This window comes from Peromyscus californicus, unplaced genomic scaffold, assembly GCF_007827085.1.
Source record: "Peromyscus californicus insignis strain IS unplaced genomic scaffold, ASM782708v3 Scaffold_5__1_contigs__length_169319896, whole genome shotgun sequence".
Lineage (NCBI taxonomy): Eukaryota > Metazoa > Chordata > Mammalia > Rodentia > Cricetidae > Peromyscus > Peromyscus californicus.
Genome location: NW_026294573.1, coordinates 113490353 through 113505582, shown reverse-complemented (window position 1 = coordinate 113505582; position 15230 = coordinate 113490353). Strand labels below are relative to the sequence as shown.

The 15230-nt window shown below is 45.8% G+C and overlaps 1 protein-coding gene across 3 annotated transcripts in view; it reads right to left on the bottom strand.

The window, feature by feature from the left end:
* The window catches only part of Ankrd6 (ankyrin repeat domain 6), a 181219-nt gene extending 167088 nt beyond the window's left edge, over window positions 1-14131 (bottom strand). For 2 of the 3 annotated variants that reach the window (XM_052715463.1, XM_052715468.1), the window contains exon 1: window positions 13745-13858. Coding sequence is in view for 1 of the 3 variants with exons in the window: in XM_052715462.1 (XP_052571422.1) it covers window positions 13745-14110 (366 nt within the window). In the remaining 2 variants the exon portion in view is untranslated. Of the gene's footprint in view, window positions 1-13744 lie in introns of all 3 variants that reach the window. The other variant, XM_052715462.1, reaches the window with a different exon arrangement.
* Between the last annotated feature and the right edge of the window lie 1099 nt (window positions 14132-15230).

Here is a 15230-nt window from a genome sequence, read left to right as displayed (position 1 = left end):
CCTTCTCCCTGCTGCCTGTGAGGTGGATTCGCTCCCAGTCAGATCAGAGGACAACTTCAGTTGTCTATTCTGTTCTGTATTTGTGAGTGTCTTCCCTCGATTTATATCTTAATAAATCCCTATTACCCATTAAATAGGCTCATGTGGATTGATCATAATAACCACTTTTAAAGCAGCCCTTTCCTTCTCCTTCTCCCTGGCTTTGGAATGGGTTGGAGAACATATATCTTACAACCATGGGTTGTCCCACACATTCAAAGACCTTCTGTTAAACAGAATAAGGTCTCCATCAGGACAATATTAAAAACTAAAAAATGATCTTGGTGGTTCATATTAGACACATCCACATGGCCTTATTTTTAAATGTCTCTATAAATAAATAAATAAATAGCTCCAATATTTGAAAAAATCTGTTTCAGTAAGTTGTCCAAACATCCTAACAGAGCAGATACAGATGCTACATGACAGACAGAACACAAACAAGAGTAACTGTAATTCCACCAAAGAGCAAATACAGAAATTCCCTTCACTTTATCTTTAAAAATAACAGTGAGCACCTCTAATGAGCCTATGGAATAAGGCAGAAATATATACACATATATGTATATATATATTCATTGCTAGTTATATTTTTACAGTAAGAATTGCATTAAAGTTGGTGTGACAACTATTCAATTCATTAGACAAACTTGCAAGGTGTAAAGATTCAATAACATCCCTTGGGAGGTAGAGGCAGAAGGATCAGTAGTTCAAGGCCAGCCTTGTCTACATAGAGTTCATGGCCAGCCTGCATTACATAGGACCCGGTCTCAAAACAACAAAAGATTGAATAACATCATTTCTAACACTCAAGTCACAGAGTCTGGACTGAATGTTGTAATAACTACTGCAGCCCCAGGAGTTCAAGCAAGCCATAATACATCACAATGCCTGCGCTCTTGGGATGCCTTATTAACCTAAACTCCCTCTATGAATGAACCACAGCATCTTTACTTAGTGAAGGACAATGAGCTGTCGAGTGACTGACACCTGGTGAAATAAACTTAAAGCCTGTATTGAAGGCTCAGTGGCAGAGAGCCTGTTGAGCTTTTTGCAAGGCCCTGGGTTTGATGATCAGTGCCAAAACAAAAACTTTTTTATGATTTATTTATTCTTATTTTATGTGCATTGGTATTTTGTCTGCATGTATGTCTGTAGGAAGGTGTCCAGATCCCCTGGAACTGGAGTTACAGAGAGTTGTGAGCTGTCACGGGGGAACTGGGAATTGAACCCAGGTGCTCTGGAAGAGCAGCCCGTGCTCTTAACTGCTGAGCCATCTCGCCAGCCCCCAAAACAAATGTTTTAATCCTAAATTATGAACAGCAGCTTTGCTACAGACAAAGGTGACTTAGCATAAAGCTTGTATCACACTCTAAATCAGCACTACTTAGACACAGCCTAGGAAACCTAGGAAGGGCAAAGAGAGAGAAGAGCGTCAAGGACAGGGAAGGGAGGCGACAGGAGAGGAAGGAAGGGAATGGGAAAATGGTGTCCCCTCAAAATCCACGTGCACATTCTTTGTTGACACCCTGACTCCCGGCACTTCGGCAGAATGTGACTGTCCATTTGGAGACAAGCTGTAAAAGTGCTAATTAAGTTAAAAAGAGACTTTAGGGTGGTTCCTCTTCCAGTCTGAGTGGCAATATTAGGGTACACAGACACACTTCGTGCAGGGAAGACCACACTAGTATAGACGAGGGGACAGCCATCTTCCAGGTAAGGAGCGGCCTCAGAGGAAACCAGTCCTACTGACACGTGGATCTCAGACTGGAACCTGCACTGTGAGAAAATAAGTTCCTGCTAGTTCAGCCACCCACTCTGTGGCTAGCAAACTAACGTGGAGAGGGTCCTAGGTAGGTTTCTATTCTGTGATAAACACCTGACCCAAAGCAACTTGGGAGAAAAAGCCTTATCTCAGTTTACAAGTTCATCATGAAGGGAAGGCAGGGCAGAAACTGAAGTGGAGACCATGGAGAGTGCTGCTTACTGGCTTGCTCCCCCATCGATGGCTTCCTCAGCCTGCTTTCTTATAGAAGCCAGGAGCACCAGCCCAGGGATGGCACCACCCAAGAGGAGCTGGGCCCTCCCATGTTGGTCATTAGTCAAGAAAATGCCACACAGACTGACCTATGGGCCAGTCTAATGGGAGCGTTTTCTCAACTGAAGTTTCCTATTCCCAGATGACCCTGGCGTGTGTCAAGTTGACTAAATAAATGAATTTCACCTGGACAGAGAGTGAGCCCACAGATTAAAAATATAAAACACATAGAAAATACAACAATTGGACAGAGAGTAAGCCCATGGATTAAAAATATAAAACACATAGAAAATATAACAAAAACATTTTACAAGACAATACTAAGCTGTAGGATCTAAAGATGCACACTTGGGAGGATTACAAACCAAATATGAGTTAGTGATTACTAGAGAGGCTAGAAACAAGCAGGCAGGGCCGAGGGCGTAGCTGCATGGTAGAGCACTGGCTTAGCACCTGGGGGGCCCTGACTTGAGTCCTCAGCAATGGGATAATGACTCACTCGTCACATTGTATTAGTCCTGGGAAAGCTCGTCAGGCCACAGGTCACTCCTTCATCAATGCACTCCTGCTGTAACCAGTGACAAATTACAAGCCTTTCAAAGCTCACTATAGCTAGCCACCCTTTTTTTATTATTATTTGTAAACAATGATAGTTGCTTAGAACATTTTGACTTTTGTTTTGTTTTTTGAGACAGGGTTTCTGTTAGCTCCGACTGTCCTGGAACTCTCTCTGCAGACCAGGCTGGCCTTGAACTCATGGAGATTCACCTACCTCTGCCTCCTGAGTACTGGGATTAAAGGTGTATGCCATCACTGCACAGTTTAGCTGTTCACTCTTTTTCTTTTTTTTAACTTCTTATTGATTCTTTGTGAATTTCACATCACGCACTTCAATCCCACTCATCTCCTCGTCCCTCCATATCTGCCCTCCACCCTTGCAACCTCCCTCTCCCACTGCAAAAATAAAAAGAGAGGAAAAAAAAAAAAACAACTCCGTGTGGAAGCTACAGTGTGTCATGGTGTGTCACACAGTACACCCTTTTTGCCCAAACAGCTTTACTTGCAAATGTTCATTGTAATGAGTTATTGGTCTGGTTCAAGGCCTCTGGCTACAGTATCAACACTGGATCCACACCAGGACTCCTCTCCATTTATCCTGTAGTTGCCCTGTGTCATGGAGATCCTGCAGCTTTGGTTCGGCAAGACAAGTCCCTTCACGTGCTCCAGCAGTTCATGGAGGGATGGATGTTGGGGTGGGCCAACTCAAAGCCCTGGATCTAGACCTGGGTGGTAGCTGAGTTGGTCAGCCCGCCCTCTCTCCTATACCTGCACCAGCAGGGCCAGTTCTCCCACACCGAGGTCACCAGGGACAGCTCCACTGTGCGGCAGCCGGTGAGGGGCGGGGCCTAGCTGTTCTCTCTTAATCTGTTCTCCTGTCCAAAAGATGGCAGCCACATATTTGTGTTACTGAAAGTGTAGTAAAGGGAAAAAAAAAAAAAAAGAGGCAACTTTGAATGTGAAAACTGAATAGGAGGTCTATAGTTATGCAAGGAAAAGCTGAGGCTGGTGACCCAGCTCAGTGGCTAGAAGCGCCTGCTGCCAAGCCCAACAACCTAAGTGTGATCCCCAGGACCCACATGGTGAGAGAGAACTGACCCTGTAAGTTGTCCTCTGACATCTACCTGCTTTCTATGGCATACCATATCCCATCACACACACAGCAAAGAAATGTAAAAAAAAAAAAAAAAAAAAAAAAAAATTGAAGAAAAAAAGAAAGAAGTACCTGACTACGGGAATGTTGACACTGTAAATGCTCAAAGGTCCTAGATGTTCATCCAGAGCAGATAAACAAAGAGAATTTATCAACATGTATGAGAAAAGCAACTGAGAGTGTTTTAGATTTTATTTAACTGAGTGTGTGAGTGTGTGTATGCGTGTCAAGAGCGGGTTAGGGGTTGGAGGCTGGGGAAGACTAAGCCTCATCATCGAGCTCTGGGTTTGATTGAGAAGCCTTGTCTTAATGAATAAGTTGGAAGAGTGACCCAGGATGATTCACCATCAGGCCTCCACATGCACATGCATACACACACAGGCACACACACACACACACACACACAGGCATACACAGTGGAAAGAAAAGAAGAAGAAACTATAGCAAGCTGGGCATCGCAATCCCAGCCCTCAAGAAGCAGAGGCAAAGGAACTGTCACAAGTCTGAGGACAGCTTGGTTTCCACAGTGAAACTCTGTCCCAAACCAAGAGACAGGAGGCAGGGAAGGGAGGGGAGGAAAGGGAGGGATAGGGAGAGGTAAGAGGGAGAAGAAAGAGAGAAGGAAGGGAAGAGACAGAGTGAAGGAAGGAAGAGAGGGAGGGAGGGAGAGGCTTAAGAGAGGGATGGGGGAGGCATGAGAGAGGGGAGGAAGGAGGGAGAGAGGTGAGGCAGGCATGTGGGAGGGAGGGAGGACAACAAAATCTTCCCATTGGAGGAGTTGTGGGAACCACCTCAGAACACTGAACACACAACGGATAAAAACGTTGGAGGCCTGATGCAAACTTCAAACGCAATTTAAAAATGCATCAGGGTATATCAAAGAGGCTTGAGTGTGTGTCCCAAGTTCTCTACTGAGCAAAAAAGCCCAGTTCTGTTCAAACCACTCTTCTTACTGAGCAAAACAATCTCGTCCTTAATGTTGCTGATGTTTTAAATGACAGTGTACAGTCTCACTGCTTCTTCGTTTCCACACAATAAAGGGATCTTTAAAGTTTTGTCAGAAAAGTGTAAAGTCCTTTAAAAGCAAGAGCAGCTCCCCCGCTGACTGCTAATGCAGTGCCCTGGAACTCAATGTACTTTTTAATGGGGGTGGGGTGGGGTGAGGCAGCTAGCCATTCCCAGGGGAGGCAGAGGGTGAGCGAGACCAGAGAGGGTGGCTTGTTAAGCCAGAACAATGTCGCTGTGACTCAGGTCCATGGGAGCAAGGGGGCAGTCAATGAGATCAGTCTAACACATCGAGGCCAGAGATCAGAAAAAGAAAAGTGCAGCCCGAGCAGCAGGAGCGGCCGTTGGCAGAGGGCACAAAGGCTGCCCTCAGACGTGAAATCAGACCCATGCCTTGCTGGTGGCCAACTCTGCTCCCCTCTCTCTAAGTCAGCCAGGCTTTCATGAAACAGATTCCCCGTAAAGGGCATCATTATTGTCCATTTTCAAGAGAGGCAATTCAGCCAGGTTTGAATGTGGGACCTGGGTTCTCAGATACATTACTAAATGCTAACCACAAGGGGAGAAAAATGTGGCCGAAAACAGGTGCCTCAAAACAAACGTCTGCTTGCTTTCAGGTAGAGGGACCGGGCTTCCCAGAGAGCAGTGAGGGGCTGCCTCGCTGTCCAAGCGGAACAGCCACTCAGCCCTAATTGATAGTCAGGCCTTTGTACAGTGACGATCTCAGAGCAGCTAATATTCAGTTCTTGGACTGTCCTCCTGGATCAGAACTACAGGACAACATTGTCCACTCACAGTGTCTGGTGCTGTTTTTTCAACACAAAACCCATCAGGTATAATGTGGCTTTTGTTTGCTTAGGTTTGAGGGACACTCTGAACACATCCTTCATCAACACTAATCAGAAATATGCCCTTATGAAACTGGGATGCTGACTTCTCCTCAATTTACATGGCTAGGAAATTCAGAGCACACACTAAGCGTGTCTTAAGATTTATTCTTTTACTCTTAGAGTAAATGCCCCGTATTACTCAGATTCCAAAGGGTGGGGGATGGCATGGAGCACAGGGGTCTGCAGCAAAAATGGGCATGATTTTATATTTTATTGTCAAACACACAAAAACACGGTCACTTTTAAATCAGCCAGCAAATTGTTAGTATAATGCTCTTCACCAAAGGAAGAATAAAATCTGTCAATTTAGGATTTGAAAAGACAGAATCACACAGAACATCTAGACAACTGGTTCTAGCCTATCAAAATACTGAATCTTCTTTTTAAAGACAGGAGTGTGCTCTTTTCCAAATGCTTCCGCAGGATGCAGTCATGGGAAGCAAACAGATTCTAGCTTCTAGAGAGCAGCTACAGCTGTGAAGGAGAGAGGAGGGTGGACAATGACTTGGGTCCTCCTACACCCATCATCAATCAAGAAAATGTCCTACAGACTTTCCCACAGGCCAACCCTCGGAAGCAGTTTTTTCAGTTAAGATTCACACCTTTAATCCCAGCACTCGGGAGGCAGAGGCAGGCGGATCTCTGTGAGTTCGAGGCCAGCCTGGGCTACAGAGTGAGTTCCAGGACAGGCTCCAAAGCTACACAGAGAAACCCTGTCTCCAAAAACCAAAAAAAAAAAGAAAGAAAAAGAAAAAAAGAAAGAAAGAAAAGCAAAAAGAAAATGTCCTACAGGCCAACCCTTGGAAGCAGTTTTTTCAGTTAAGATTCCTTCCCAGATATCCCTAACTTGTATCAAGTTGGCATTAAAAATTTCCAGCACAGGGTGTTTCTTAGGTCCCACTTTTTCCCCCCATATTGTATAAAAACCCAACAGATAAAAGGAAGGTTCCTATTATCTATTACCAGTTTTACAGCTCTTCCACTTTTTGATTGGCACCCAGAAGGTCCTATGAGCAAGCCATATATTTGGTATCATATAACCCATGGGTTAAAAGCATCACGGATGGTTCAACAAGCACCCTTTGCCTGTAAAGCACCCGTTTAAGTTCTTTCTCACACCCCACCTCCTGCTATTAACCTTCACCTTGATTCTTACTTTCACGTTTAATTTCTTGAGACAGGAAATCTCATGTATCACAGCTTTCTCTCCATGGCCTGTGTGGCTGAGGACGATCATGAACTTCAGATCCTTGTACCCCCTCCTCCCAGTGCTGAGTGTGAGCCACCTGGCCTGATTTTCAAAAGAACCAGCTAGCCCAGGCCACAGTGCTAATTTTTACTTGAATTTGCTCACTTTTAGCATCAGGAGGCATCCTGAGCTCCGACATAAGCCACACACATTCTCTGAAGCCTCAGTACCGACTTTCCCATTGATTCCGTCTATGACGGTGAGCTCAGGAAGTGAGCGATTTAACTAATGGGGGAAACCCACTGTTGTGTTCAGAAGGCTGCCAATTAATGCCACTGGATACTGCCCTCTTTGTTCCAAGGTCTCCCACCAAGTAAGCAAGACCTAATGCTGCTGGAAGCCAGAAGCCAATCCGGACCTGCTGTAACAACTATGTTTAGGGCAATGAATAATTTAAAAAGTAAAAAAGCAGGGAGCTAGATTTGTCCAACAGGTATCATTGCTGACCCTCTGATCTAGTGTGCCCCTCCCATCCCCACCCAGGGCCTTACAAACTCCCAACAACACCCAACCCCAGATCCAGTGTATCATTAATCACAGTGAAAATTAACAGAAGCTGCCACCTCAACACACACCATTTTGGCACCGGAACCGTTTTAAACGGGAGGCATCTAAGAAGCCAAGCAAGCAAAGCTCTCTGCCCTCTGAAAAGGTAAAGCCAGGACATAAATTTACAATGTGTCTCTCCTGCCCTCTTTACTGGAAAGGCATTTAACTTTAGCTTCTTATAAGTTTCAGGATGACATCAGCGGAATCTACATTGAAAAGCTGTGCTAAGCCCTCCAACAATTTACAAGCCCTAAAAAGCAAGGTCCTTTTCCTTTGTGTGGCCTCCTCTCCGGAAATGAACTGCTCTCTGTGGCAGGCGTTTTCACCATCCCCTACTAAACCGAGTTTCCTCCCACAGATCTATGAAACAGGCATGTGGGACAGGCATGGTGGTGACGTCCTTAATCCCAGCACTCCAGAGGCAGAGGCAGGTGGATCTCTGAGTTCAAGGACAGCCTGGCCTACAGAGAGAGTTCCAGGGCAGCCAAGGCTACACAGAGAAACCCTATCTCAAAAAAAAGGAAGGAAGGGAGGGAGGGAGGGAGGGAGGGAGGGAGGGAGGAAGGAAGGAAGGAAGGAAGGAAGGAAGGAAGGAAGGAAGGAAGGAAGGAAAAAGACCCCATCTTTCATTGTTCTTTGGTAGAATAGCACAACCCAACTGGTCGTGGATAAATGAAGCAGTGTCATGGTCAGTGCGCATCTCTGAGGCTTCTCTTTGGTTAGCTGGTTACCAGGATCTTCCCCACATGACCTTATTTCCTTATTTTAACCCCTTAGTATGTCCCACATTTAACTATCAGACACTAGATAGCACTAAATGGGGTTTCCTGGCACAAATTTACTTCAAGCAACTAAGAAGAACCAAATTATGTAACTTCAGTTTCCCATAAACGCAAATAAGTAAAAATGACACATACATTTTGTGATTATGTAACACATTCCATGCTAAAGACTTTGTTTTGAGGTGAAACAAGTCTCGCATCCCCCTACTGCTGGCAGCCTTAAGTCGTTTCAACTATTATGAGAACAGTTAAGAAGCCACCAAGACATGCATATTCTTGTCCTGGGCTAATCTCCATCTTCAGTCCTTTCTTAAATGCCTAGTTCTCTATGGTCACATGACCGAATAAAGCCAATGTTCTTCAGTCACTAATTAATACTTGAACATAGATAGTTCGATCCCATCTTATTACGTCCTATATGAAGATGCCATCCATACCTACACTACAAAAACTCTGTGTGTGTGTGTGTGTGTGTGTGTGTGTGTGTGTGTGTGTGTGTTTGGAATATGGGACATATATGAATGCAGTTATAATTAATTGGCCAGTAATAAGACTGGTCTATTTGGTTTTTTTTTTTATCCTTTTGGATATTTTTTGAGATAGAGTCTTATTCCGTTGCCTTGAACTCAATCCTCCTGCTTCAGCCTCCAAAGTGAAGTCTAGCCTATATTTATAAAAGATAGCTATCTACCCATCGCAATAGCTGCCTGGGCTGGTACTCCTTGAATTCAGGTAGAGCCATGGAGCTGGCTCTGGCCAACTTAATATGAGCTGAGTGATGCTCCCCAGGTTGGTGGAGTCAGTGTGGTAAGCCTCTACGATTCCTTCTGTCTTGAGTGACTGGAGACCCCAGTACAGGATGGCGCCATCACAAAGAAGGAATCACCTTGACCGGTGATGTCAGGAAGGAGAATTGCCCAGGAGAGATGCCCAGCCTGAAATAAACTACCCACTTCACTGGATAAATACTCTCCTTGAACTAAGCCACTAAGTTCTAGAACTGTTTGTTTACTGTGCACAGCATGCCTCAGCAGAATATATGTCTGGGTGGAAGATTTAAGTACAATTTATTAAAAGGTTTCTAAAGTGAAGGCAAATAGAGAGGAATCTTATAGGTAAGAAAAGCCTGCAAGTTACAATTTTACCATTTTAGATAAGGAAAAAGTCTCAGTGACAGGAACAGTTGTGTGTTAGGTAAATTCCAACTGGTGTTTCACATTGTAACAATATGCATATGCTCCCTTAACCACTGGATACTAATCAAGGCAGAATACACCGTACAAATATATTGGAAACAAAGAATAAACCAAGAGATGGCCTTATAGTTAAAGTTTACCTGCTTGGGGGAGAATCTTCTTAATTTCAGAGGCTGGCACCACAGCTCAGTGGGGGAGCACTTGCCCTGTACACATGGAGGCCCTGGGTTCAGTCCCCAGCATAGGGGGTAGAGGATAGCGGACCATCTTTATACTGGAACCACCAGCAACTAACACAGCACTTGCCTTTCAAAAAGAACATAACTATGTCTCACATCCCTTCCCTCTGTGCAGGCCTGAGGAGGTGGTGGGACAGACAGGTGATGACATCATCCCAGGTTCTCTAGCCACCCAACTCAGTGCCCTGGTACAGTCTGGTACTGAGGCATCATGAACAAAAATGTTTACTCTTAAACTGTATTTTAAAATACTATTAGGGAGAGGATGATATAATTATATTATAATCTCAAAAAATAATAAAGTACTATTAAATTCACATGGTATGTCACTTCCTGTCACATTCTCCCCCATCTGCTGTTAGCCAAAATTGATTTCCTGTCCCTATAAATTTGACTACTCTAGGTATGACGTAAAATCATAGCGTCTGCACCCATCCCTCACTATAATGTCTTCTGGGCTGCAGTACCTTTTTTCTGTCTTGGCTGGGTGTTCTGCAGCTGTAAGTCACAGGAGTGACCCAGTACATTTAACAATTTGAGTGTCAGCATAGCGTCCAGAACACGTTCCCCAGTGCCGAACCCAGCTTCAGCACCGAACCCCTACCCACAACAGCAAGTCTGTGAAAGGGTGGATTTCCAGAGCCGGCTGTGGGAAAGTGATACGGAAAAACTAACGTGGAACAGGAAATGAGGTGGTGGTGTCTTGACAAGACACAGGAAGGGCACAGGCGTCCTGCTAGTGACTGGCTACTTAAAAACACCACAAGCCAGACATGCTGCTGTCCATTTGTCCTCCAGACACTCAGGAAACTAAGGAGGGAGGGCTGTCATGAATTCGAGGCCAGCACAGCTACATAGCAACACCTGCCTCTAAATAAATAAACACAGGGCTAGAGAGATGGCTTGGCAGCTAAGACATTCACTGCTCTTCCAAAGGACTTAGGTTCAATTCCCAACACCCACCCTGCTCACAACCGTGTAGCTCCAGTCCCCTCTTCTGATCTCCAGGGGCACTGCACACATGTGGTACACAGACTTCCATGCAGGCAAAACACCCGCATACATACAACAAAAATCTCAAAAATATTCTTTAATCAAATAAGTAAATACAATTTTACATGCCTCATTTTTTTCAAGTGGCATCTAAATACCTAGCTGTCTTCACCTCACCCACTCCTAACTATTTCAGCCTAAGAATACCAGGAAAAACTGTCTTACACACTAAGGACTCCAAGACCCCTCCAGGAGTCTTTCCTTCAACTGAGTCTTCAGAGCTATGACAGCCACTGAAAGCACTCTGAGGCAGAGGCAGGAGGATCTCTGTCGGTTCAAGATCAGCCTCTTCTACACATTGAGTTCCAGGACAGCCAGGGCTACATACAGAGACCCCCGCCTCAAAGGGAAAAAAAAAACCAAAAAAAAAAAAAAAAAAAACACTGAAGAGATTTATGTGTGATCCTGAAGAAATAACAAAAACAGAGCACAGACGACACACTAAGAAGGAAGAAGAGTCTGGGCTAAAGCCATTTTCAAAGGTCATTCTCAGTCAGCTTAACCTTTTAAAGCCCAAACAATGCTCCCTGGATAGTTGTATTTTTACAAAATTTACCCTGAGCTACAAAGACACAAATTACTGTTTTCCAAACTCTTAGGGACTCAAGCAAGCTTTTTAAATTAGAGCCTCCAAGGATGCTGGAAGAGACAGGGTCTCTGCACAGACTGAACACACCCTGAGTCCACCGCAGGGAAGCCACGGTTGGCAGACAGCAAGCCTTCCCTCTTACTCTTGATATCCTGCTTTTAACTTGAGAATGCACTAAATTATTTCGGAAATGCTTGTTTGGACATTTCCCTTCCCTGGAGTTTTTCATTTAGAAGCAAAAGGGGGAATTAAAACAAAATCCAGAACAGTGATTTGATGGGGGTAGATACCGCTCTGGCTCCTCAGCGGGGTGATGGGGTACTTCGGCCTGCAAATTATTCTCGTATCACATGTCTCTGAGCATAGGATTTCAGAGACGACACCAGAATCTTCTCTGTGTGGAACAGAGGACTCTGGAAACCCAAGTGTGCCTTGTTGCCAAGCTGAGTCATAGCACAAGCAATTGTCTTTTATATGGAAGATAGGCTTCAGAAACCCAGAGGGGCTGACGGGAGGCTAAGGCTAATATTCGGTGCGACCACAGACAAACAAAGAGTAACAAATAGGGTTGTTGTGTGGTTTTGTTTTTAAGACAGAATTTGCTGTGTATCCCAGGCTGGCCTCAAACTTTCTAGGTAGCTCAAGCTGACCTCAAACTAATGATCCTGCCTTGGCCTCCAGAGGCTGGGATTACAGGTATGTACCACCAAACTTAGCATTTTTTTTTTTTTACTTATCTATTGTTATTGATGTGTATTGGTGTTTTGTTCCTATGCATGTCTATGTGAGGGTGTTGGATCCCCTGGAACTGGAGTTGCAGATAGTTGTGAAGTTGTGAGCTGCTGTGTGGGTGCTGGGAATTGAACCCAGGTCCTCTGGAAGGGCAGCCAATGCTCTGAACTGCTGAGCCATCTCTCCAGCCCCCTAAGCCTAGCATTTTATTGTGATGGTTTTAGTTCTTTTTTGTTGTTGTTTTTTGGTTGGTTGGTTTGTTTGTTTGTTTTTGGTTTTTGTTTTGTTTTGTTTTGTTTTTTGAGACAGGGTTTCTCTGTATAACTTTGGAGCCTTTCCTGGAACTCACAGAGATCCACCTGCCTCTGCCTCCTGAGTGCTGGGATTAAATGTGTCTGACACCATCGTCCGGTAGTTTTAGTTCTTTTTAAAAATCATCTTTGGTTATACTTCTCAACACTATACAACTAACTGTTTTCTGGTCTCTAATTTTCCCTCATTTTTTTCTCTCCCTCCCCCTGCCCCAAACTGAAAGGGCAGAAAACCCTTCCGAGTGTAATATGAATTCCTAGTTTATTTTTAGATATCTATTTATTTATGTTGTGTGTAGATGAACTACAGTCCATGAGGAGGTCACGGGACGCAACTTGTGAGAGTCAGCTACACCTTATCCAATCTTCTGGGAATCCAACTCAAATTGTCTGGTGGCAAGAGTCTGCTGACTAAGCCACCCTCCTGCCACTGTATTCTTAGTATAAAGTGGGGGGGGGGGACACCCTCACTCATCATATGCTAAGCACACAGTAGGGATGACACAGGAACTTAATTGTGGCAGCTACTCACAGAACAGCTGTTTTAAAAATGGGAAACCGTTACTCGATGTCAATCAGAACGCGTGAGACAACCTTGCACTTGGGTGTGACTGGTCATTGCCCAAGATCTTTTCGTTAGATTTGATCTCTATCAGCTTAACATACATGGCTACCATCAGCCAAAAGGCTCACAGGAAGGATGCCTGGCAGGCAAAGCCCGATGCCAACTTCGAGGGTTATGTATGACGCTTTCAGTTCACAGTTCTAAAAATTAAGGCTTAAAGATGTGAGTTTTCCAGTCACACACCTAAATGGTCGCTTCACGACTCAGTCTCATTCCACCTAAGTGGTAAAAACACACACACACACACACACACACACACACACACACACACACACACACACACACACACACCCCTTACCACCACGTGAATCCTCTCAGTGCACTTCGGGGAGCGGTGGGGGGACATTCTTGGCCGGCTTTACAAAGTCCAACTCTTTTTGGGTCACCAACACTGTTCCCTTTCCCTCCGGCTCCCCAAATCTACAGGAAGCGCCACACTTCAATGCCCTAGGCGAGTGAGGAAAGCCTGAGCCTGAACGGCGGTGCAGAAGGCCCTGAAGCCCCGCTGATGCGGCTGCGCTCCCATCGACTGTGGAGACTGGCCTCGCCCGGGGCGGTCGCAGGGTTCTGCAGGGCATGCACCCCAACACACGCGCGACGCCAACCAAGAGCGCCTGGAGGAGCGGGAAGGCCAGCAAAGGAGCGCGGCCCCTGCCAGCGGCGTCCCCTCCCGGTGTCCCCAAGAGCGATCCCTGAGGATTCCCAGCACCCGAAGGAGACGGGGACGGCGCAGTACCTTTCTCTCCCGCGCCGGCCGGCTGCTCCGCACGGAGCTCGCGGGCCGCTGCACTCGCTGCCAGCAGCCGCTCGCCCCGCGCTCCGCCGCGCGAGCTCTGGATGCCTTAGGGGCCCGCCAGCCACGCCCCATATGCCACGCCCCACAGGCCACGCCCCCACCCTGCTGTCCTCGGGGCTGCAGCGCCCCGCAGCGGCCGCCGGTCACTGCGCGGCCCCCTCGAACCCCACACCCGAGGGGCGCTAGCTGGGGCCCACGCCTCGGGCAGCAAAAGGACAGCAGCTGACGGCTGTTTCTGCAGTTGCACCAGACGCCTCCGAGGAGAGGACTGAGGGGAGATCCCTCCAGCCCTCCACCTGTGGCCATCTACAAGCTGACCGGTGGGAGACGATGGAAGCTCAACACAGAGGACGCTACTGCAGAGCGTGGAGAACCCTCTCTCCCGCTGTCACCCGGTAGGGACCAGCAAGAGCATCAATGCCCGCCCGCGTGTTTCCAGCACGCCTTACATACTGTTTGTTGTCTTGACTGTTTTTGTCTCCCTCTTCCACAGCTACTTTTTCAGTACCTAGAAGAGCTCCCTGGGCAGCAAAGACTAGGGTGTTACACTCCACAAATGTCACCAACACCTGGCCTGTGTGAGAGCCTGCCTCAAAAAGAAGAGAAAAAATGGGGAAAGAAATGTTACTAAAGAGATTTACGGGAGTGGGGGACACAGCCTAATGTAAGCCAAAGGTTGCCGCAAAGAGTGTTTATGCAAATTCATAGCAGCCCCAAGGACCAGGCACAGATAATCAATGCCATTCCCTGCCTCCTTATGTGAATGCTGTTCTACTCAAGATAAATCTTCATGGGGTGGGCTGGGAGCACAGTGGGTAAATGCTTGCTGCTAAAGCATGAGGACCCAAATTCAAATCCCCAGCACTGATATATATATATAATGAAATATATATAAAATAAAAATAAAAGCAAATGCAGAGAGAGAGAGAGAGATGAATAAATTGATGAATGAATGACAGAAAAAAAGACAGGCATGGCCTTGAGCCTTTGTAACCCAAGCAACTGGGGACCTAGGCAGGCAGACTGCTGAGGTGACATCCTCCTCTGGTCTCTATACATATGCACACAGGCATGAACACACACATGCATCACACAAAAATAAATAAATAAATAAATAAATAACAAAGAATATCTCCATGGCTCGCTGCACATTGTAAAACCAATTTCGTTTTACTTGACAGAATTGATATGCCGTTCCGACATACCTTGAGATGGCAAGTCTTCAACTCATTCCATAAAGTCTTGTTGCCAGGCATGGTGGTACATGCCTGTAATCTCCGCTCTCAGGAGGTAGAAACAGGAGGATTGCTACAAGTTTGAGACCAGCCTGGGCTATATATCGAGTTACAGGGCAGCAAGGGCTACAGAGTGAGGCCCTGTCTCAAATAAAATAAAGAGAGAGAAAGAAAGAAAGAAAGAAAGAAAG